The sequence below is a fragment of the Bos indicus x Bos taurus genome, chromosome 24 (genome assembly GCF_003369695.1).
Source record: "Bos indicus x Bos taurus breed Angus x Brahman F1 hybrid chromosome 24, Bos_hybrid_MaternalHap_v2.0, whole genome shotgun sequence".
NCBI lineage: Eukaryota > Metazoa > Chordata > Mammalia > Artiodactyla > Bovidae > Bos > Bos indicus x Bos taurus.
In genome coordinates, this window is record NC_040099.1 from 57,026,587 (window position 1) to 57,051,267 (window position 24,681).

General features: G+C 43.4%; 1 protein-coding gene across 2 annotated transcripts in view; it reads right to left on the bottom strand.

The window, feature by feature from the left end:
* Positions 1–24,681, bottom strand: part of ATP8B1 (ATPase phospholipid transporting 8B1) — a 151,347-nt gene that overhangs the window by 9,306 nt on the left and 117,360 nt on the right. For both annotated transcript variants that reach the window (XM_027525642.1, XM_027525641.1), the window contains exons 13-22: positions 22,075–22,283; positions 20,834–20,877; positions 19,616–19,772; positions 12,646–12,834; positions 10,424–10,536; positions 8,035–8,199; positions 7,181–7,292; positions 5,934–6,009; positions 3,718–3,850; positions 2,935–3,223 (exon numbers count right to left, since the gene is read on the bottom strand). In XM_027525642.1, the coding sequence (XP_027381443.1) occupies positions 2,935–3,223; positions 3,718–3,850; positions 5,934–6,009; positions 7,181–7,292; positions 8,035–8,199; positions 10,424–10,536; positions 12,646–12,834; positions 19,616–19,772; positions 20,834–20,877; positions 22,075–22,283 (1,487 nt within the window). The remainder of the gene's footprint in view (positions 1–2,934; positions 3,224–3,717; positions 3,851–5,933; positions 6,010–7,180; positions 7,293–8,034; positions 8,200–10,423; positions 10,537–12,645; positions 12,835–19,615; positions 19,773–20,833; positions 20,878–22,074; positions 22,284–24,681) is intronic.

Here is a 24,681-nt window from a genome sequence, read left to right on the forward strand (position 1 = left end):
AGACCTGGGTTCTTGGTACTGCTTCTTGGTTCTAGTATTATCCAGAGGCCTGGGTCCTTGAGCAGCACATATTTGTAGCTTTCAAATTAGGTTTGTTTTTCTCATATGCTAACTAATTGTTCTCCAAGACTTGCAATCAAAAGTGTTTTAACTTAGATACTATTAAACTTTCAAAAGCTTATTCATGGCCCACTGAGACCTTAGGACGGACAGTCGTTTTAAGGGGAGGAAGGTTTCCAGAATGGATAAAAATAATAGTCCCAGTTTTATCCATCTTTCCAATAGTCATGAAATTATATGTTCCACTTAGAGAATTATGAGTTTGATCTAGGTCTTAAAAGTCATGGAAGACAAATAGTGAGATCATTTTGAGAACATGTGTTGGAGAACACAGTCTACTGTTGCTAAGACCCTGAGAAGTGTCTGCCAGTTCAGCAGTGTTTCCAGCTAAAAGAAGCTCCAAAACCCCTGCCCCAGTTGCAGAATACAAGGTCTGACAAGTTCGAGACAACACAGTGACTTGTCCAAAACCTCCATTTTTTAATAACACTCTGCAATTCTAAAAAAAAAAAAAAAATAGAATAAACTGCATCTCAATCAATATTTATGACCTCTTTCTAAACACATAAATAGTTCTTAATGACCAGTCATGGTTGCCAGACTGCTCTTTCCTACCAAACCATGGCCTTCTTTCCTGAACAAGTAACAGGGAAATGTTGTGATTCTTTCAGAGCCAAGGACGAGGCGCCCCTGTGCTAGGCTGTGACATCCCGGCCAGCCTCTGTGGTGCAGACCAAGGACAGTGTGTGAAGTGAACATTGCCATAGTTCACAGGGTGGCTCAAGGCAACTAGGCAGATGGACTTTATAAGGCCACACTGCTTGTGTTTTCCTGAAAACTAAATATAGACATCTAGATTTTCCTAAAGTTTCAGATGTGGTTTTAAATGCCTTCCAAGTAAATTGCTTCATAATTCCCTAACAAACTGATAGTTTCTTCCTGCCTCTTTAATGCCTCTTGTTCATTCTCAGGGTTTCAGCCAAGTAAAACACCACCTACCAGCCATCTTCAGGGACAAAGAGGGGAGAGGGCAGCCCCTGAGGGTCCCTGGGCCCTTGCTAGGGGCACACTGGTAGAGTGCAATTCCCTCCACTTCTACGGGACTACACCACTAACCCTGAAACATTAGGAAATGGTCAGATTTTTTTAGATACTTAAATTCCACTGTACTTCTTTATAAACAATGATTTCTTTCTGTACCTTGTTCCTGATGTAGGTAAAACAGATAAGAGTCTTCACAAAGTTCAAAGAGGTACTTAACAATACTTGGATTAAGCTATGGACTTCCAAGGAGACCTGAGATTTTCTGACTCATCCCCAAAGGATGCCTCCTACACTATATACAAAAGCATCTACTATATAACACAGATTAATAAAATGCTTAAAACCACTTAAGAAAAAACAGTCTCTAGGAGATTCATCTATGCCAATTCTCTGTGATCCCTTTTGCTATCAACTAGTGAACCCAGAGGAACAAAAGAGTTTTCAAATCTCTCACATAATCAGATGGTAAGTCTGTAAGGGGATCCCCTTTCCCCAGTATCTATAAGTCTTGGTTATAACTGAAGAACTGAAGTAAGTAACTGTTTGAGTTACTTACTTTTTTGGCAGAGGCATTTATGTTAAGGTACATAATGGAAAACAAACTAGAACTAGCTGCAGAGGAAAGAAACATCTGATTCAGAGCAAGGAATGCCATTCGCACAGCAGGATGAGCATGAGCAAAACAGTGCAGAGAAATTAAACTGGTAGAGACCACAGACATACACGTGGTAAAGAAGCAAGAAGACGTACATCGTAGAGCCGACTTCTGTTGAGGAAGGTAAAGTTGGAATATTCTTAGTATATATCAAGGAGGAGGAGGAAGAGACTCTAAGGAAAGAAAGAGACGCATGAGTTACAAAATAGGCTGAATTCAAAGTCCAGTTATATACATAATCCTTTTAAGCTACCCAGCACTGCAGGACATGTGCATACATGCCATGGATTATTCATCTTAATAATATCACAAACCTAGAGGTGACATCAGAGACAATTTTCTTGTTCTCAAATGAGAAAGCTGATTCCTGAGCATGAACCCAGGGTGACACAGCGTGTTGGTATTAGGATGAAGGCAAGTATTCAGATCTCATTCAGGCATTTTCACTACAAGATACCCCTTACAAGTTCTACAGGGAAACAAAAGGACCAGGATTCAGACATATTGCTGTGGATTTGGTTCTGAATGCTTTAATACCAGCAAAACTGTTTCCACAAGATAGGAGTCAATCCTTTCATTTGAGTGAACTCCGGGAGTCGGTGATGGACAGGGAGGCCTGGCGTGCTGCAATTCATGGGGTCGCAAAGAGTCGGACACGACTGAGCGACTGAACTGAACTGAGGGTACTCCAAAAGGTAAAAAGACCTTGGGAGGTCAGGAGAATGCTGTGGCCACATTGGAACTTTGCTTCAATGCCAGGTGTGTTACTCTGAGCTCACACGAGGTCACCCAATGGTGAAGTTCAACAATTTACCAAGAGCAAGAAGAAAGCCCCAGAAAACAATGCTTAGGTGTGGGAGAGTAACATTCCCCAAACAAATAACAGAATTCAACAATTTATGCCAACCTCAGCAGAGATTTTTGCAAAACTTATTATATAGTAGGGTTTTCAATAAACCCTATAGAAATACAGGAGGGGAAGCAGCAAGAGAAAACGAAAAACCAAATCCAAACATATGCAATAGAAGGAAACAAGGATAAGGTCGCCCACATGAAACTCATCTACTACTGGGCTAGCTAAAAAGTCTGTGTGGGTTTTTCCATTAGACGCTGTGGGAGAATCTGGTCAAGCTTTCTGGCCCGTTTGACCAAGCTGGCCCGTGGGTGAGACTCACTTTTGATCATGTTGACGTCGTTGGCGCCGTCCCCGATGGCCAGCGTGATGGCCTTCTTGTAGCGCTTCACCAGGTCCACCACCATGGCCTTCTGCTTGGGGGTGACGCGGCAGCAGATGACCGCGCTGCACTCGCAGGCCAGGTCCACAAAGTTCTGCTGCTGCTGCTCCTTCCTCACCTCCAGCTTCCTCATGCTCTGCGTCCGCAGTCGCTGCTCTTCTTCTGTCCTGGGGAACTTCAGCTTCGGAATCTTACTTCTCTTGGACTTTTTCTCGAGAAGGATTTCATTCTGTGAAATTAAGGAGGGGAAAAGATCACAGTCTGTTTGGGATTTTATATCAAGAGTGCCCATTCCCAAGATTTTAATCATCTGAGGGATATTTCTGGGCCTACGTTACTGATGATACTGTTCTGATTATAAAATATTTACTATAAAATTACAGAAAATTTTAAAATGTACAGTGGAGAAAATTAAAATTTTCTGTTAGTTGACAAACTAGTAGTAACCACTGCTACCAGTTTATATCATATAATAATAATATTACATATAATATATGATCATATGTAGCATATACATATCATAATATTATATATATCATATATTATTGTATGTATCACTTATTTTATGTATTATATAATATTAACTCTCAGGCTTAGGAAATTGCCCTTTCATTTATAGGCTAACAGATTTTAACATTGGTAATTAATATGAAACCGTCTAAAATTTGTTCAGGATGACCTGCTTTAGTTTGAGCCAAAGGGAGAGATGCTAATGATACATACCAACCAAGAACCAGTGATTATTAAGGCACGGTTTCCACCAGATGGGAAAAAAGGTTCATACACTTGGGGTACGAATTTTGCATAGACTCCCCCTCTGTTCCTCTGGTTTTCCATCCTTGTATGAAGAAGAGCACTGGGGAAAAATTTAAGTGTGTATAAGACCATGAACACACCCTTGATTGGGAGATAATTTTGACATATAATCTTTTAAAAATAACAATAAAAACACATTAGCATAAAAGTTATCATCTTTAACTATACGAGTATACAGTTCAGTAGTAGTATGTATATTCACCTTGCTAATCTCCAGAACTTTTTCATCTTTCAATACTCATTAAATCACCACTCCCTGTTCCCCCTTCCCCCAGCCCCTGGTAACCGCCACTTGACTTTCCATTTCTATGAATATGACCACCCCAGGTAACTCACATAATGGAATCACAGTACATGCCTTTTTGTAATTGGTTTATTTCAGTTAATTAGTGGCTCATTTCACTGTTCTCAAGGTTCATTCATGTTGTAGCACTTGTCAAAACGGTCTTCCTTTTTAAAGCTGAATAACACCCTTTCCGTCGGAGCCACTAGGAAAGCCCACCATTCCACCGTGTGGATATACCACGTTTCGTTTGTCCATTCATCCGTCAGTGAGCCCTTAGGTGCTCCCACCTCTTGGCTATTGTGATCAATGCCACTGTGAACGTGGGTTTGCAGATCTCTCTTCATGTCCCTGCTCTTCATTCGCTGGGATATGTATATAGAAGTGGGACTGCTGGATCATGATAATTCTATTTTAAAATGCTTTGAGGAATCATCATACTCTTTTCCACAGTGACTGCACCATTTCATATTCACCAGCAGTGCACAAAGTTTCCAATTTCCCATATACTTGTACAAACACTTTTTTCTGTGTTTTTAAAATAGTAGTCATCCTAAATCAATGTTAAGTGAAACTGTGGTTTTAATTTGCATTTCTTTAGTGATTAGTGATGTTGAGCATTATTTCATATGCTTATCGGCCATTTATATGTCTCTTTGGAGAAATAGCTATTCAAGCCTTTTGCCCATTTTTTTAAATCAAGTGACATATAATGTTACTAAGTCTTGATTCCTCTACCACAGAGGCACCATGTTCTGGGTACTTTATTAATTTGCCAAAGGTGGCTAAAAGAAGATACAGTTGAAAATGTGTTCACAAGCAACAGAAGGAAGGCAACCCTGATCAGAATTATAATATGGGGTGAACCCTAGTGTGCTATCAACAGTGACCACTGTTGGGCAGGAAAAATACCTTATTTCCACATAAAGTTACGTCTGCCTTTGAGTTATTCTCGTGCTTTCTATCAACAAGTTATTGAGAAGACCACATACAGCTCATATGAAAGTGAGGCATGGAATCCTGGAGTAAAAGGGACTGTAAGTTCCCAATCTCTTCATGTTAACAAACAGGGAAATTAAGTCTGAGAGATATTGTGATTTGCCTGCAACAAGTTGATGGGAAGAATGCAACGAGGACTCTGGTCTCCTAACTCTCAGCCAGGATTTTCCGTCTTACATGCATAGAGCCTTTAGTCTTCACCTTCAAGAACGGGTTTCTCAGCCTTGGCACTCCTGATTCTTTGTTATATGTGGCTGTTACAGATACTGTAGGATGCTTCGCAGCACCCCTGGCCACTACCCCACTAGAAGCCAGGAGCACCCCTCCTTCCCCCTGCGACAACCAAAGATGTCTTCAGACATCGCCAGATGTTCCCAAGGGCAGAGTCCCTACCTCCCCCACCCAACTTGAGAACCACTGCACTAGGAGATCTGGTAGCTATTGTTCTTTTTCCACATTAACTTCTCATTTTCAAGTTGAAAATAAGGAGTGATCAAGACAAATCACTAAAGGCTGGAAGAGAAAAATTATGAAATCTAATTCATAACTAGTCAGTGATATCTCAAGCCCACTTCCTTTTTCAGCAGGCAAGCGCTGAGGGCTTGCAAGAAATACAGAAAAACAGCCCCTGAAAAGGCAAAGAAGGCCTCAAGTTTCGCTACAACAGAAGGTTGAAGTGTGGTGTCTTGGAGCTGCCTATTGTCTCCTGTTTCACTTAAACTTGAGGAAACTGTCGCAAGGGACACGTTCTAGCTCCATCTCTCTGAATCTGTGTCTACTGTCCAGTCTTGTTTTTATAAAAATGAGACGTTACATATTCTCACTGCAGGCCCTTACTCACCTGATATCTTCCCCATAGCAGATAGTGGTATCTTCAGTAAGAAGTTCACAGGCAAATCCTATATTTTCAGCAGTTTCTACAATAGAAAAAAATGAAGCCAAATGTCACTCCTACTGATGAATTTAATAATGGGCTTCATCTAGTACCAACTTTTTCAATTAATAAAACAACCAGATTCAATCAAATACACTTTTTGATTTTTTTTTTAATAGCAATGTCTAGACATCACTAAAGGAAACAAATCCATTTCTCTGTAATAAGTCTAATAAGCCAACGTCTGGTCAAGATGTTTTTAATAATGAAATATAATATCAAATGTGTAAGCTGGTTATTTAATAAAATCAATGTTCGTTGAAATACTGAACACATCTAGTTCATGTGGTTTAATCTGGGTCGGAAAGATCCCCTGGAGAAAGGAATGGCAACTCACTCCAGTATTCTCGCCTGGAGAATTCCATGGAGAGGAGTCTGGTGGGCTATAGTCCAGGGGGTCGCAGAGTCGGACAGAGGGTCGCAGAGTCGGACAGGACTGAGTGACTCACACACACAAGGTGGGAAGGGCAGCCATTTCCACAACCCTCACATGTGGCTCCTACTGGACATTTTCCCCCCTTTTCCACCCCCACCCCCACTTGTTCGAGGTCGGGACTTAATTCCTTAGCTTATCAGAATGTGTAATCCACCAACAATGTCAGGATAAGGCAAACGATCTAGTTTCCCATGGAAGGCTTCTGGAGTGAAAAAATCGACAGAAACGATAACACAACAATCAACTCCTTGTTGAGCTCTGGATTTAAAAATTAGAATCTTCCCGTGGGGATAAAATTACAATTTTCAAGCAATAAAAGAGGGAAGAAAACCAAAGCTCTGTTGAGCATGTTACGCTCTTCTGCTCTCTGCCCGACAGACGGTACAGGGCTGGGAGGACAGAAGGGCCCGGAGAGCTGGCCCTTTGAGGACGGGAGCCCGTGTCGGGCAGAGATAGAAGACTGAAGACAGCCAGCAGGACACGAGCAGGAGCTCAGTTACGAGGAAGAGACTCTGCCAACGAGGGAGTTTCAGGAAGGAGGCGGCCGGGGCGGGCTGGAGCAACACAGAAGGATTTCTTACGGAAAGCGTCTCTGCCCAAGGGAAACAGATGGTGCTTGTGCAGGATGCGAAGTCTGAGAAGGTCCCCTTGAGCAGGGGAGACAGGAGCTATGGATATTTGTGAATTAACAGATAGGCTTCCCTGCAAACCGACTCACCCTTTTTGTCTCCAGTGAGCACCCAGATCTTAATGTCAGCTTTTGAAAGTTTTGAAATGGTTTCTGGGACTCCATCTTGCAGCTTGTCTTCAATAGCTGTTGCTCCTAATAGCTGGAATGTACATTCACAGAAAGGAATTAGCACATAAGCCAAAAATGTTCTGTATTTGCAGTCGGCCAACCTGTAAAAAGCAGATGGGCTAAATACACCCCAGCTGCTGTGCTACAGGGGCCAGCGGCTGGCATTAACTGGGAAGGCTGTCGTGTTCCACATTCACCAAAAACCAAGCAGCCAAAGTCTTTTTTCTTACAGTAATTCACCAAGACAAAAATGTAAGTACCAATCAAGGACATTAAAAATATATAATATTGTTGTGTGTATACTACTTTACATGGATACAAACCAATTTCTTTTGCTAAAGGTCAGTGCTTACTATCTGTTGAACATTTCCTTTTCATCAAAACTCTACAAGCAATAAGTAGTAAACTTTGGAAAGTCTCTACAAATGGCCTATTTTTCTTATTTCAAGATTTTGCACAACATAAATCATCTCAGTAATTCTCATAGTGTAATAAGTATATGCTGGCTTATTATTGTATAAAATGAATTTTAATAAGTGATATAAAAATAATAGAATCAGAATCTCATAGTGTTTTGTCTTTTGTTTTCTCATAATGGCAACTGCTATTTTGCTTGCTGAAAAAAATTCAAATGACTGAGTTCCACTGTACCAGTTTCAAATACTGCAGTTTGAATTATATTTCAAGAGTGAGATTAAAAATGAATAAAACTTAATAAGATCTCCAATTCTGTTCAGAATATCAAGGGGAAAGTTACAAAGGTTAAAACTCACAATTAAATCTTTTTCAATCTCCTCATATACTTTATCCAGAGCTTCATCCCGGTTGGTTGAGGCTATACTGGCAGCCATAAACTTTTTATTCCATTCTTCAAACTCTTTTTCTTCAATTTCCTTATAGCAAAGGCACAGTGTTCTAAGAGTCTCATTGGCAAAGATCTGTTTAATTTAAAAGACAATCCAACCACCCAAAGAACAGTTATTTTTATGTAAGTTTGAAATCTCATTTTGCAGTAATATAATAAGATAATTTAAAAAGAGACTGTGAAATGATTCTGTACACATACATTCCATAGAGGAGAGTAAACAAATATTAATACTTTGTTTTCCTAAGAATTCTCAAAATCTTAGGACTGTTTACTTATAGTTCTCTAATTAAAGGGAATAGTATAACTCTCTTGTAAATCAAGTCATGAGAATGAACAAAAAACCCTTGACAACTAAGAAAATAAGAGATCAAGGACGCTGCCTTGTGGTAAAAGGTTTTGTAAACCAGACCTGACAGCTTTACAGTTTGTTCCCACAAACAGTTACAAGTTCAAAGACTACGAACTCTCAACCAAGCCTTAGTCCCTCAAACCAATTCTCAAAGACACGTGCCATGGTTAAAGCTGAGATAAAACATTTTCATGAAAAAGAGTATGTAAAGTTTAATCATGGCGAACAGATTTAAGCCATTTTAAAATAGCTAAAATGTGAACCAGTAAAAATGTTTCATTATTTCACAGTCACATCTTGTCGGTCAAAATAGCAGAACAGGTTCGCCCAAGTAAGGGTTTGCTTTCAAAGACTGGCAAGTTCTGCATGGTATTTGATTAGACCACCCTCATTCAAATTCTCATGAGGAACTACCCACTGTAACTGCTTCAGCAACACACATATAACCTTAAAATGTAACCCCACCTAGGAAACAACATATTCAGCAGACTTTTTCTGAAGGATCTTTGGCCCCCAAACTCAGACCCTTCAAGTGGAGGGGGAAAAGACCCCTTTATTGAGCACTGACTAAGTGCTGGGGACTGTGCAAGTTGCTCCATGTATGAACTATCCCCATGCGGGGATAGTTCAGTTCAGTTCAGTCACTCAGTCGTGTCCGACTCTTTGCAACCCCACAAACCGCAGCAATCCAGGCCTCCCTGTCCATCACCAACTCCTGGAGTCCACCCAAACCCATGTCCATTGAGTCGGTGATGCCATCCAGCCATCTCATCCTCTGTCGTCTCCTTCTCTTCCTGCCCTCAATCTTTCTCAGCATCAGGGTCTTTTCAAATGACTCAGCTCTCTGCATGAGGTGGCCAAAGTATTGGAGTTTCAGCTTCAACATCAGTCCTTCCAATGAACACCCAGGACTGATCTCCTTTAGGATGGACTGGTTGGATCTCCTTGCAGTCCGAGGGACTCTCAAGAGTCTTCTCCAACACCACACTTCAAAAGCATCAATTCTTTGGCGCTCAGCTTTCTTTATAGTCCAACTCTCACATCCATACATGACCACTGGAAAAACCATAGCCTTGACTACACAGACCTTTGTTGACAAAGTAATGTCTCTGCTTTTTAATATGCTGTCTAGGTTGGTCATAACTTTCCTTCCAAGGAGTAAGTGTCTTTTAATTTCATGGCTGCAATCACCATCTGCAGTGATTTTGGAGCCCAGAAAAATAAAGTCAGCCACTGTTTCCACTGTTTCCCCATCTATTTGCCATGAAGTGATGGGACCGGGGATAGTTCATACTGGCAATTAATGATTCACCCTCCAGGCTTCACTGCCATCATTATATAAAAACAAAACAATATGAGGGTGGGCATACAATTCTCAGATTTCCAGAAGCATTCTGAAAAACGGCAGTATCCCTGAACCAAGCACATGTGAGTGCTTAGTTCCTCACCCGTGTCCGACTCTCTTGCGCCCACACCATCCCCTAAAATAGTGAGTTTGAAGTAACAAAGACCAAACTGATTCTCTAACAAAGACATTGATTATCCAGTGGACTGCTTTCTCATGTCCCATCCTATAGGAATGTTCTCTCAACTTCACTGTACACAGGACACTGGAATTCTTGGAGGCCACACAGATACTGAGACGAGAGCACAGGATGGTTATGTAACTTGCTTAAGGTCCCCGGAAGAAAGACCAGCCTTTCTCCTGGGTCAGTCCTGCAGGTCCTGCCAACCTAGATGCACTGAGCTCGTTTCCTAGGAAGTCAGCCTCTGTGGCAGAATCAGAACCAGCCTGCCATATTCCTACTTGGGTGCTCTTTCCACTCAACTACGCCAAGACAGCAGAAGGGTCAACAGGTAGCACAAAGCTTTCACTCCAGCTTCAGAGATAGCACCAGAAAGGAAGTTTGCAATCCGTGGCATAAAGAGTGGAAGTGAGACTTACATCCAGGGCGTCCTGCGTTTCTTGTTTCATAGGGCTCGTTTGATGTAACCGTTCGTAAATCACAGTGTCGGCGCCCTTACAGTAAAGCCTGATATTGCCTTCTGGGGTTCTTACTAGTAAAAAGTAAGAGAGAGAAGGAAAAGCCAATAACCAAGTTAATGTTTGATTTCTTAAGAAAACTATACAGTTAATCTTCTGAACGGTTACAGTGCTAATCATTCCTAATTAGTTTAAAATAAGCAATGGACCTAGAAAAATGTTGCTCTCAACAACAGGTAAGCCTACATAGAATGCAATAGTGAAATAAATATGAAAAGATTCCTTTAGCCAGCTCCGTTTTCATACGCTTGCTTATTCTTTGAGCAAATACTTATTGGCTCCCTCCTGTGTGTTGGGTTTTTCCATGTAGACGTCTTGGTCCATGCCAGCTAGTAGAAACCCTTCTTATCTATAAATCCACAACACTCACTGCCTTTAATTCTCAGACCATTAACATGACTCCTCATGACCATTTTCTCGGCTTTTTTGATCTCTGAAGTACTTTAATTGCATTACGTGTCTCACCACTAACTAGATTTTAAGTTCTCTTAAGGTATTCGCCAGGCATGATCATCAGCCCAGATCAGTGTTAGGCCCACAGGAAGCACTCAGTAAAAATGAGACTAATCATTTAATTCAGTAATAGTATCAGTAAGATGAGACTAAATCAGGAAGCAGCTAAACTTTTATATTGGTTAAAAAGTGAATCTCTATTCCTGCCCTGCAAACGGAACAGGCTTGTGGGCGTGGTGGAGGACAGGAGGGGAGGGGAGGGGAGGGGCGGGGCGGGGAGGGGAGGGTGGGAGGAAGCGGGGGCAGCAGGGGCGCACACGCACAGCCGCGTGTGCAACGAGCAGTTCGGGGGAACCTGCTGCACAGCACAGGAAGCTCAGCTCTGCGCAGCCCTCATTGGGCGGGACGGCAGGATGGGAAGCAGGCCCAGAGGAGGGATATACATACACTTACGGCTGAGTCACACTGTTGTACAGCAGAAACTAGCACAACATTGTAAACCGCTTATACTCCAATTAAAAAATAAAAATTAAAAAGTCAGTCTCATGGTGGAAAATCTTACAGACGTCACTTAACCAAGTGATCCAAGCTGATGTGACCTGCAATCATGTACCTTCTGATATGCTGTGCTGGGAAGGACACGGCACCGATCTAGGTACCCTTCCTGCCAACAGGGCACCGTCTACATCTAGTCATGAGGGAACATCAGACAGACCCAAACTGAGGGACTCTCCGCAAGGTGACAGCCCTGTGCTTTTCAAAAATGTCAATGTGCAGAAGATCAAAATCAGGTTGTGGAACTCTCACAGAATAAAGGAGACCAGTGTAATGATCACTGAATGCAGTGTGGCATCTTCGGTAGAGTCCTGAATCAGAAAGAAAATCCCTGGTGCAACTTGAAAGCACTCTGTAGATTAGATAATAACACTGCACTGTTGAGTTTTCTGATTCTGATCACCATACTGGACATAACAGTAAGTGAAGTTTCTTGATCTTAAGAAAAACCTACTTAAGTATTTGGGGGAAAGGGACATTAGACCTCAATGCCCTTAATCGACTCTCAAATGGTTCAGAAAACAAGAACCTATAAATAACAATGACAAAGAACTTTTGACGCATGCTGACAACTGGACATGGAAGAAACTACAGGATTCTTTAAAGCGTTCTTGCAAGTTTTCTGTGAGTTTGCAATGATTTCACACTATGAACTGAAAACATTGCACTATCAGGAAGTGATCATTGCTTCTTCCTGGGTTCCTGTTATGTTGTGCCTGAGCTGGAGGGAGAATCTTCATTCATAAGCACAGCCTCGCTGTTCTCCTGAACCTGACATCCCGCAAGGCCCCAGCAGAAATGCATGGGGCAACTCACGATAGAAAAGCTCGTGCTGTGGGTCTAACAGCCATGGAACTGCTACCCAGATTTCACAGCTGACAGCCCACATCGTTGAAGACGTGATGCAAGGTTCAGATCTACTGCGTTTGTCCCTTTGAGTGATGGACATCGTGTAGAATGAAGCGAGGAAACACTAGTTTCAACAAGTCTGCGGAAGTCCTCCAGGAGCCAAGGGGCTCGTTCATTGCCTGTTTTATCCTGGTGTTGCTAAGTAAAATGTGCAAGAGGCAGCATCTCAGTGAATGACTGACAGACATACTCTGAGGGAGACCTACCAATTATAGACATCCGCTTCCGGTCACTGTTGAAGTCTAAAAGGGCAAGAACATGGTAGGTCCTCTCCGTGCCCAGCTCACTGATGGTGATCGTGTTCTGGGTCCTGCCGAGGAAGACAAAGCCAAAGTTCCTGGCGGCGCTTACGAGAGCGCCCTCGTCAGGAGAGGCTGCCTGGTAGTTGAGTTGACCTAACAGAAGAGGCAAGAGAGAAAACCAGAAAAGCTGAGTTGGCCAGCGAGTGTTCACCAGTGCGGTTCATGTGGGGGTGAGGATGTCCAGTGATCCCTTGAGACCAATGGGGGATTGGTTCCAGGAGTGTCCGCAGATAACAAACGCCATGGATGCTCTGGTCCCTTCTAGAAAGCGGCAGACTACAGTAGATACAGTTGGCACCCTGCATCATGGACACAGAGGGCCAACTCTGTTGCAAAGCCCAAAACATCCCCAAGAAAACACATCGCTGATTCTTAAGGAGTGTGCCAACGTTCACAGTTTTTAAGCTTTTATTTCTGATTATAAACAGTAATATAAACTAGAAGTGAAAAAAAAAAAAATCTGGCCAAGAATAGGGGAAAAAAGAAAATCTCATAACCCCACCATCCAGAGGAAGAATGGCACTGTTGATAGCTTTTTACAATTTCTTTCTGTCCTTCTGGAAATGCCTGCTTCTCTAATAGTTTCTGGCATGCTAAATATACATTTACATCCTGGTGATTTTAACACTGTATTTTGAGCATGTTATCACAGCTTTAAAAATTCTTTCTATGCATTATTTTAAAGAAATGTAACCTGTGAATGTAATGTGTGACCGCCTTTCTATAATATTTTTACTCCCCAAAATAACACCGTAATAAGGATTCTATACGTGTATAAGGGTTTTCGTGTTTTCCAAGGACAGCTTCCTAGTAATGAAAACACTGAGGTAAACAACACTGAGAATTTTTAAGCCTGCTGTCACACGCATTACTCACTTGTTCTCTAAAAGGATTGTACCAGGTTATCTTCTCTCTAGAACCTTCTTCACCTTAGCTATAGTCTCCTAATTTAAAAAAATCTCAAAATGTATCAATCTGTTCAGTATCTTGATTTTGAAAGTTAAATAATGGGAAACCACATTTATTTCACAACTTGCAAACCTGCTTCACAACAGAAGCGAACCTCTCAATGCTGCGTGAAGAAGCCAGACAGCACAAGTACATAACCACCTAACTCCATCTACATGAACCCACCGCAGATAAAGCTAACCCGAACCATTCAAAGTCAGGACAGTAGTCACCTCTGGAGGGGCAATGACAGAGAGGGAACAGGGAAGGGCGTCTAAGGGAGGTATGATGTTGTGTTTGTAAAAATCTGGGTGTTCATGACACGGGAGTATTGGGCTGGTGAAAATTCACCGAGCTATATGCTTATCTTTGTACGTCAGTAAAAAAAAAAAAAAAAAAAAATTTATTTTAAAAAAGCTCTCCCTATCCAAGAGTTTGTGTTTTTCAACTCTTCATTCTTCCACCTCCGAGTAGAATGAAAAGTATGTCTATGGTCAGATGAATTTTCACAGGAAAAGGCATTTCATTTCCCACCATGGTTTGACCAGGCTGCAGCCCGCAGATGGGCATCTCTTTACACCGTCTGTCCACAGGGGAGGGCGGGTGCTCCAGGGTGAAGGGCTGTGTGCTTAATCGCTCAGTTGTGTCTGACTCTTGGCGACCCCCTGCACTGTAGCCCAACAGGCTCCTCTGTCCATGGGGATCCTCCAGGCATTCTCCACTGGAGTGGGCTGCCATTTCCTTCTCCAGAGGATCTTCCCAACCCAGGGATCGAACCCAGGTCTCCTTCATTGCAGGCGGATTCTTTACCGTCTGAGCCACCAGGGAAGCAGGCTATCAGTAGAGCTAAATGCCCCATCCTCACATTCTCCTCCCTTGACAGACATACTCAGATGGTTCACTCTAAGCCAATATTCATCACTCCCAAATACTAATTAAAGATGAGGCTGGTATCTGTTTGTTCACCCAGAAAGACACACACCAGAAGTTACAAATGTACTTGCTAAATCCAGTCATTGTACAAACACACACACATGCCAGACAGTAAAATATTTAACCAGAGCTAAACAAGCAGCAGTGAGATCAGTCCTCTCCCATCGGCAGGTTTCTCTGGCAGGGATATATTACATCATACTGAAGGCAAACTTACTCCAAAAAAAAAAGGAACAGAATGATAAAAGGTGGTAAAGTTCCCATGAGTAAAGACAATCCTATCTGGAGCAAACACTGATATTTTTATCATTAAAAGAAAACCCTTCCATTTTCTTCTAGTAATGGAATCACAGGATTGCCAACTAACAGAGATGGGAGGAACTTCAGAGATCTGGTCCAAACTCCAACTTGATGTTTGCAGGAGGAAATCCAGACTAAAAATTAACCCCAGAAATCTTTCCTGTAAGAAAATTCTTTATTTACCCCACACCAAGGCACAACCAAAGAGACTTTCTTTTCTTGTACAAGCTAATTTGTGGATCACAGAACTGATTCAAATAAAAAAGATGCTCAAACAACAAATCTCACCTCTTATTATCCTGATTCCATAGCTTTCTCTGGCTGATAATTCTAGTCACCAGTCTTAAAACAAGTTAACCCTCAGACTGAATATCCTCCTTGTTTGTAACTTGCTCGTCCTTCCTAAAGACTCCCAGTAATCCAGGTCCTAAGTTTCCTTACTGATTTGATGTGTCCTGGCTCCAAACTTCTAAAACTTATCTCTCTGATCACAATCTCACGGTGCATCCGCACTTCAGGCCTTCAGGTGGAGACAATATCTCCAAGCCTTTCAAACTCTGGAGAGGGCACCCCACTCCAGTACTCTTGCCTGGAAAATCCCATGGATGGAGGAGCCTGGCAGGCTACAGTCAATGGGGTTGCAAAGAGTCAGACACAACTGAGCGACTTCACTTTCTTTCTTCTTTCTTTTCAAACTCTGTTCTCAGCCTCTGCAAGGGCAGGAGTCGATGATGGCCCCTACCCCGCTCCTGTGTACACACACTTTCTCCTAGTTATTCAAGCAAACTCTAATCACAGTACTGCTGGGAAGGGATTTTACAGATATAATTAAGGTCCAAATCTGTTGACTGTAAGATAAGGAGATTATCTGAGTGCTCCTTAACTAATTGGGTTAGTCTCAAGTTCAGTCAGTTCAGTTCCTTTCAGTGCTCAGTCGTGTCTGACTCTTTGTGACCCCATGGACTGCAGCACACTAGGCTTCCCTGTCCATCACCAACTCCTGGAGCTTGCTCAAACTCATGTCCATCGAGTCAGTGATGCCATCCAGCCATCTCATCCTCTGTCGTCCCCTTCTCCTCCCCCCTTCAATCTTTCCCAGCATCAGGGTCTTTTCCAGTGAGTCAGCTCTTCGCATCAGGTGGCCAAAGTATTGGAGTTTCAGCTTCAGCATCAATCCTTCCAATGAACACCCAGGACTGATCTCCTTTAGGATGGACTGGTTACATCTCCTTGCAGTCCAAGGGACTCTCAAGAGTCTTCTCCAACACCACAGTTCAAAAGCATCAATTCTTCTGTGCTCAGCTTTCTTTATAGTCCAACTCTCACATCCATACATGATTAATGGAAAAATCGTAGCTTTGACTAGAGGGACCTTTGTTGGCAAAGTAATGGCTCTGGTTTTTAATATGCTGTCTAGGTTGGTCATAGGTTTTCTTCCAAGGAGCAAGTGTCTTTTAATTTCAAAGTGAAGTGAAAGTTGCTCAGTCATGTCTGACTCTTTGAGACCCCATGGACTATAGTCCACAGAGACCCCATTCTCCAGGCCAGAATACTAGAATGGGTAGCCTTTCCCTTCTCCAGGGCATCTTCCCAACCCAGGGATCGAACCTAGGTCTCCCACATTGCAAGTGGATTCTTTAGCAGCTGAGCCACCAGGGAAGCCCTAGTTCTCCAAAGGGACTGGCTTCTTCCCAGGGAGAGAGATTGAAGCATGAAAGGGGTGGATGGGAGGGAGATTTGCGGTTGCTAGTTTTGAAAACAAGGGGAACCATGAGGCAAGGAAAGACAGAGAGGCCTGTGGGAGCAGAGAGGAGCCCCAGCTGACAGCCAACGAGGAAATGGAGACCTCAGTCCTGCGACCCCAGAGCAATGGATCCTGCTCTCAGCTTGGAAGAGGATGCTGATCTCCGGACAACAGAGTGGCCGGACCTGGATTTTAGGGAGGTCCTTGGCAGAGAACCCCATCATGCCCTGCGCAGACATCTCATCTAAAGAGCTGTGGGTGAAGGAATGGATGATCCAAGCCACTGCGTTGTGGGCATCTAGTGTAGAGCCATAGAAAACCAACACAGCTGCTCCACATTCAGCCGCTACTTGGCCTCCTACACATACTCAACACGTGGGCCACATCCACTGTCTGCCGAGCGTGCCTGAAAGAATTCAGTCCCCTCATTGCTCATATTATGCATAATGACCGAAGAGCCAATCTCCACTCCTGTAAAAGCGGGAAAATGAGAGGGAAAGAGCAAAGGCGCACCAGCACGGCAGAGCGAGAGGACTCGGCTAAAATGAGTTTTAACCTGTCGTCCAAGCTCAAGGAGGTATCAGGTGCTTTCTGGGGCTGAATTTCTCAGCTGTAACATTGGGAGTTGTTATCCCCAAGGTCCCTTCCCACGGACCCTTTCAAGGTGCTTTTATTGGTCAAAGACAAAAATCAGTCTCTCCTTTACTTCCTGTGCTTAGAAATCCAACTGCCCTCCACTTTCAGCGTCCAGAGCAATTTGCCTGTGATGTGCTGCATGGGGCAAGATGCCTCAGGGGTACAATTCTGCCTCGGTGGACAGTGGGACAAAGAGCTGCACACTCTCAGGCTGGAAAGGCCTTTGAACTCCAGCCCTCCTCCCGTGACATGAGGAAACCACTGCCCAGCAGAAAACGCTGGTCTGCATTGTGTGTTATGGCAAGAACCCAGACGGGGACGGCCCACCTCCAGCACAGAGCCCAGGACTCTTCCCATGAAATCCCAGCGGAGAAAGAAGGAAATGGAGACCGCAGATGTATACACACTTGCTTAAGTTGGCAGGTTAACTTTCAAAATAATACCATCACACATGCCACAAAAAAAAAAAAAAAAAAAAAAGTAGAATAAACTTACCAATGAGCCAAAAACTAAGAGAACCCAGTTGCTTAAAAATATCATACTTGACTTTTATCATATGAGTAAAATGTGCTTAGCTAGTCAAACAGATTTTGACCTCTGCTTCAGTTATCTGTGACCTGATCTTACCCTTTTCTATCTCCCTGCTTTGGCCTGTTAATAGCCCCTTCCATGTATCTACCCAACCTGAATTCTGCTGTTATCTCAGCTTTATTGCACAATTAGATTCATCCTTGGAGAATGAGTGTCTTTGAAACTTGCTGCAAGATACACATAGCTTCTATAGAATTAGTTTTTTATGTCTCCTCTGAAGAGTTCATCCTCTACATATGAAACCTCAGAATCAGAAAACAAGAAGGGACATCCGTTCCTATGCTGGGTTGATTGAAGTGGGGAATAAGTAAGTGATAGTCACTCAGTTGGATTTGACTCTTTGTGACCCCACAGACTGTAGCCTACAGGCTCCTCTGTCTGTGGAATTCTCCAGGGAAGAATCCTAGAGTGGGTTGCTATTCTCTCACCAGGAGATTTTCCTGACTCAAGGGTCGAATCCTGATCTCCTGCCTTGCAGGCAGCCTTTTCACCACCTGAGCCACCAGGGCAGCCCAAAGTGGAGAATGCACATGACAAAGGGGCACTTTTGGCTCTTTCCAGAATGCACGTATGTATTTATGTGAGGCATCACCGTGTGACTAGGCGATAAGATGCCTAGCTGGCACTGATGCCGGACCATGTTGCTGTGACAGTGCTGGCACAAGCTGCACTTAAGAGTTTTGCAGACATGGCATCAACATAAATGTCCGCCGACAGATGAATGGATAAAGAAGATGTGGTGTGTGTGTGCACACGCACTGGAATACTGTTCGGCCACAAAAAAGAACGAAACGATGCCATTTGCAGCAGCATGGGTGAACCCGGAGGTTATCATACCAAGTGACGTAAGTCGGAAAGAGAAGGACAAATACCCTGTGGTGTCACTCACGTGCGGGATCTAAAGTACAACACGGACTTATCCAGGAAGCAGGAGCAGACTCAGAGAGAGAACGGACTTGCGGGTGCCGAGGGAGAGGGAGTGTGGCGGAGGATGGATTCGGAGTTTGGGGTCAGCAGGTACAAACTATTCTATAGGATGGATATACAACAAGGTCTGATTGCATAGCACCAGGAACTATATTCAATATGCTATGATAAACCATAATGGAAAACACTATGAAACATAAAAATGTATATACCTGTGTAACTGAATCACTTTGCTATACAGCAGAAATTAACACAACAGTATAAACCAACTATAATTTTCTTTAAAAATTAACAACAACAAAAAAAAGAATTCTGCTTTTCAGAATTCACTTAATTTTCATAAGTCACTTAATTTGGAGGTATCTGGGTTCTGTGGAGGACTTGACGACGGTTGGACTGCTATCCATTCTGTCCTTTTCTCCAGGTGCAGGGAGGAAGGAGGTGGGGATCGGGTCTAGTTGTTTTGTCTGCTGGCCTTCTGGGTAAACAGACCAATGACATTTGCTAGGAAGAAGAAGCCTTACATCCGAAAAGCCTTCTGCAGGATATCTATGGCAAAGACCTACCTATGGGAAATAGAACCCAGGATCTAGAAGGCAAGTCTCCCTGGAGGATGCCAAGTAAGCCGTGTACTTCTCTGGGGTATAAGATGAAGATGTGAAACCTAACTGAAACGCCTCTAGTTCATGCAACTCTTCATATGCATTCGAGTCCCAAGCACGAGTTCACGGTCAACTAAAAACAAACAAAACAAAAACTGGTCTCCGGTGTCCGAGATGCGACAGCCACACTCACCGTTGAGCCTGTCCGCCATGACCGTGTGGCACATGGCCAGCAGGAAGAAGAACTGCTGCACCTCCGGCTGCTTCCCCGACTGGATCTGCTCAATGAGGTAATGGTCGTAAAATTCAAGCTTCCCATCGGCGAACGCATTCCAGCTAAAATCCACTGGCTGAAAGAAACGGAGAAGGAAAAATGGTCGTTTAAAACAGACGACTCGGGCTTCACAGATGATACGAACTTTTCTCGGAAGCTGTGTCTTCATCCAAACATCACCTTAGGATTTTAATATGTTCTGAAGTGTCAAGAGGCTCATATCTGTTTTAACATAGCCTGGTGTGAGTCGAATTGTGTCCCCACCAAAAAAGATGGGTTGCAGTCCTAACCCCTAGTATCTGGTAATAGGACCTTCTTTGGAAATAAGGTCTTGGTAGATGTAATCAAGAGGAAGTTTATACTGAGCACAAGGAACTATACTCAATACTCTGTAATAACCTAAATGGGAAAAGATTTTGAAAAAGAATAGATACATGTATATATTAAATAACTGAATGACTTTGCTGTACACCTGAAACTAACACATTATTAATCAACTATGCCCTAATATAAAAAACAAAAAAACAAAGATGAGGTTAAACAGATTAGAGAGACCCTAATGAGTATGGTGGTTCAGTGGTAACGAGTCCACCTCAATGCAGGAAATGCAGGAAATGTGGGTTTGACCTCTGGGTCAGGAAGATCTCCTGGAGGAGGGCATGGCAACCCACTAGAGTCTTCTTGTTTGGAGAATCCCATGGATAGAGGAGACTGGTGAGCTACAGTCCATAGGGTTGCAAAGAGTCAGACATGACTGAGCAACTGAGCACACACACAGCACACACGCACACAATCCAGTGACTGGTATCTTTATAAAAGGAAGGAGATCTGGACACAGACACACAGGGAGGAGGAGGCCATGTGATGACAGAGGCAGATCTGAGTAATGTGTCTGCCAGCCAAGCGCCCAGGACTGCAGGCAACCAACCACCAGAGCCCAGGAAGAGGCAACGACGGATTCTGCCCCAGAGATTCCAGAGGGAGCATGCGCCTGCTGACTCCTCCATTCAAACTTCTGGCCTCCAGAGCTGTGCGGGAATACGTTCCTATTGCTGTAAGACACCTATTCTATGGGAGCTTGTTACAGCCCAGGAAAGTCATACACACCCCAATGGCTTCGTCTGTGAAAGGACTCACCTCTATTTTGCTATGACTATTCTGAGAAGCATCTCGATGGTCTCCTGGGAATAAACAGGACAAAACAAATTGAATCAGTGGGTCTCATAGCCCGTCTGGGAGCCTGTCAGCAGAGCCCCTTCCTCAAGCCCTCAGCATCTCACCTTCCTCACTGACATTCTGTGAATCTGCAGCTCACAGCAAAACGTTTCCTCCGAGAGGAAATTTATGATGTTTTCATAGCTTTTAAAATAATTATATGTTTTTAAATATTTAAATGTTAGGGGCATCCACTTTGAATGCAGCACTAGCCTTGTTATTTTTATAAGTATATAGCACATTTCAGAATATTAGAATGGAAATCAATTTTTAAAATATAATTGTGATGAAAAACGAAGCTTACCATCTCAACTACTTCGTTGTTTGTTTTCTGGCCGTGGCTCGAGGCTTGTGGGATCTTAGTTCCCTGATAAGGGATCAAATCCAGGCCCCCAGCAGTGGAAGTAAGGAGTCCTAATCACTGGACCACCAGGGAATTTCATCTCAACTATTTTTAAATGGACAGTTCAGTGGCACTAAGTACAATCACTCTGCTGTGCAGCCTTCACCACCATCCATCTCGATGGCTCCTTCATCCGTGAAAGCGGAAATGCCGTTTTCATTAAACACTAATTCCTCATTCCCTTCTTCCCCTAAACCCTGGCAATCACCATTCTACTCTCTAGCTCTCTGAATTTGACTTCTCCAAGTGCCTCAAAGAAATGGAATCATGCAGTATGTTTCCTTTTGTGTCTGGCTTATCTCACATAGCATAATATCCTCGAAGTTCATCCATGTCGTAATGTGTCACAGTCTCCTTCCTTTTCAAGACTGTATAATATTCCCCTGTGTGTACACATCGCATTTTCCTTACCCATTTGTCCACTGATGGACACTTTAACTTACTACTGCACCTTCCCTATTACGAATAATGCTACTACGGACACGGATGTACGAACACCTGTTCGAGTCCCTGCTTTTGGTTCTTCTGGGTGTGTAACCAGGAGCAAACTTGCTGGATCATGTGGCAAGCTAACTTTTTGAGGAATATATACCTAATTCTGACTCCTCACCTTCCCACATGTGTGGTCTCAACGCACCAGTGATGCTGCTTGAGAAACTTCACCAGAATAACCACCAGAGCTTTGCACTGGGGGGGACCACTCCAGGGAGGCAGCCGCTGGTCGCACACATCCAGAGATGGAGTAACAGCTTCTGCTCACCGTAAATTTGCCCATTGATGCAGCACTTCTTAAAGGTCATGACATTCTGCGTGAGGGTCCCTGTCTTGTCGGAGAAGATGTAATGGATCTGCCCGAGCTGCTCATTCAGCGTGGTGGTTCTCGCCTTTGCAGGCGTGTCCTTCTCAGGATAGTACATCTGCAGGTCCCAGTTGATGAAGTAACTTTGGCCAAGACGAATCACCTCCACACTAGCAAGATAAAAGATTACTTTCAATCGAGCCCTCAGATACGAGTGGCAGGCAGTGGATTTTGTCCTCGCTTTGCGATAGGAGCAAGCTACTCATCTACAGGGAGACCAGCCCTGCAGTGACCTCTGTGCCCAGCCTCTGGGTTCTCCTGACCAAACACATCTTTCTCCAGCTTCAAGGTCAAAGTGTCCTCTCGAGATGATTTCCTACAAACTCCTGAGCACATCCAGCCATGGAAGCCTCTGTTCAGAACACACAGTCCATGCGGGTGACATGGTAGCTAACACTGCAGGGGGTACCCCCCATGGGACAATTTCTACTCTCTTCTCTCAGTCCCATCACATCCAGGGACAATGGAAAGGTGTGTTCAACTCTGCCCTCAATCGGAGGCAAAAGGAGCGAGAGTTCATTAGGTTATACACCCCGTGTGCTCTCAAGTAGCACACAGGACTTTTGGCAGATAACCCACAAGTTGTAACTGCACACTGTTAAAAAGCAAATTCTTTTTTTAAACATTTTTTAATTGAAGTACAGTTAATTTACAGTGCTGTGTTAGTTTCTGGTATATAGCAAAGTGATTCAGCAATATACATTTTTTGAGGAACATGTACATATATATATATTCTTTTTCAGATTCTTTTCCATTAGAGGTTATTACAAGATATGGAATATAGTTTCCTGTGCTAAACAGTAGGTCCTTGTCATTTACCCATTTTGTGAGTGAAAGTGTTAGTCACTCAGTTGTGTCCGACTCTTTGGGACCCCGTGGACTGAAGCCCACCAGGCTCATTTAATTCTCTAGGCAAGAATACTGGAGTGGGTTGCCATGTCTGTCTCCAGGGGATATTCCCAACCCAGGGATCAAACCTCGGTCTCCTGAATTACAGGCAGATTCTTTACCATTTGAGCCACCAGAGAAGCTTATTTTGTATATAGTCCTAAATTCTTATAAGATTATTGAATGTCCAAAATGCAATACTCTAAAAGGATCATTCCTACTTGAAAACTATAACTGACTAAATTTATCTCAGTTTTAAGGAAGGTGCTTACACATCTAGCCACTGTTCAGTGGGCAAAGGATGTCTGTAAAGAATGGAACTAAACAGATGGAAAAATAACTCCCTTCTTCTCTGCTCCCTTATATGCTTCGTGAGTGCCTAGAATTACCAGACATCATCCTAGGTACGGGGGATACGTCAATAAACAAGAGAGACAAAAATCCCTGCCCTTAAGTAAACATATACTATATTAGATGGTGAGAATCGTCTGTAGAAAATCAAAGCACCATAAAGACAGATAGAGACCGACAGGCAGAAGAAGTGATGTTTAAGACAGAGAGGGTCAGGAATAGCCAGGGGTATAAGGTGAACTTTGAGCAGAGATCTCAAGGAAATCAAAGAGCAACCATGTAGATATGGAGGGTAAAGGATATTCCAGGAGAGGTCAGAGCAAGTGCAAAGGCCCCGGGGCAGGTGCTGATACCGCTGAGACGTTCAAAGAGGCTCAAGGTGAGGGATCCTGGGGAGTGGTGGAGGTGCAGGAGGTCACGAATGGGTATGCAGGGCAGTGCAGTGGGTCCCATGGGCCTGTGGGCGCAGTGTGACTACGGTGGGTCTATTCTGAATGAGACAGAAAGCTACTCTGGGGCTAAAAGCAGAACAGAGATACTATCTGAAATGACCAGACTGACGGATGCTTCAAAAGGACCTTCGCTTCCAAGAGAAACAAACCAACAAAAAAATCATATTAATCACATGACATGACTTTTTAAAACCTAAAACTCCATATACAGTTTATGTATAATATACATGTGTCAAAGTGTCAGTCGCTCAGTCATGTCCAGCTTTTTGTGGCCCCATGGACTGTAGCCTGCCAGGCTCCTCTGATCATGGAATTCTCCAGGCAACAATACTGGGGGCTTCCCATGTGGCTCAGATGGTAAAGAATATGCCTGCAATGCGGGAGACCCAGGTTCGATCCCTGGGTTGGGAAGATCCCCTGGAGAAAGGAATGGCAACTCACTCCAGTATTCTTGTCTAGAGAATTCCATGGACAGAGTAGCTGGTGGGATACAGTCCATGGGGTCACAGAGTCAGACAGGACTGAGCAACTAACACTTTTACATTTAAGAACACTGGAGTAGGTTGCCTTTCCCTTCTCCAGGGGATCTTCTCGACCCAGGGATCGAAATCAGGTCTCCTGCACTGCAGGCAGATTCTTCACCATCTGAGCCACCACAGAAGCCCTAATACATATGTACAAATACAGAGAAAATAGTCTGTATAATAGTTCCCCTAACAAAGGTAAAAGTCATCATAGTTTTTTTTTAAAGTAACTGCAAACACACAGGTCCCCAGGGCTTTACTTCACATGAAAAGAGTGACAGTAACTACAGCTA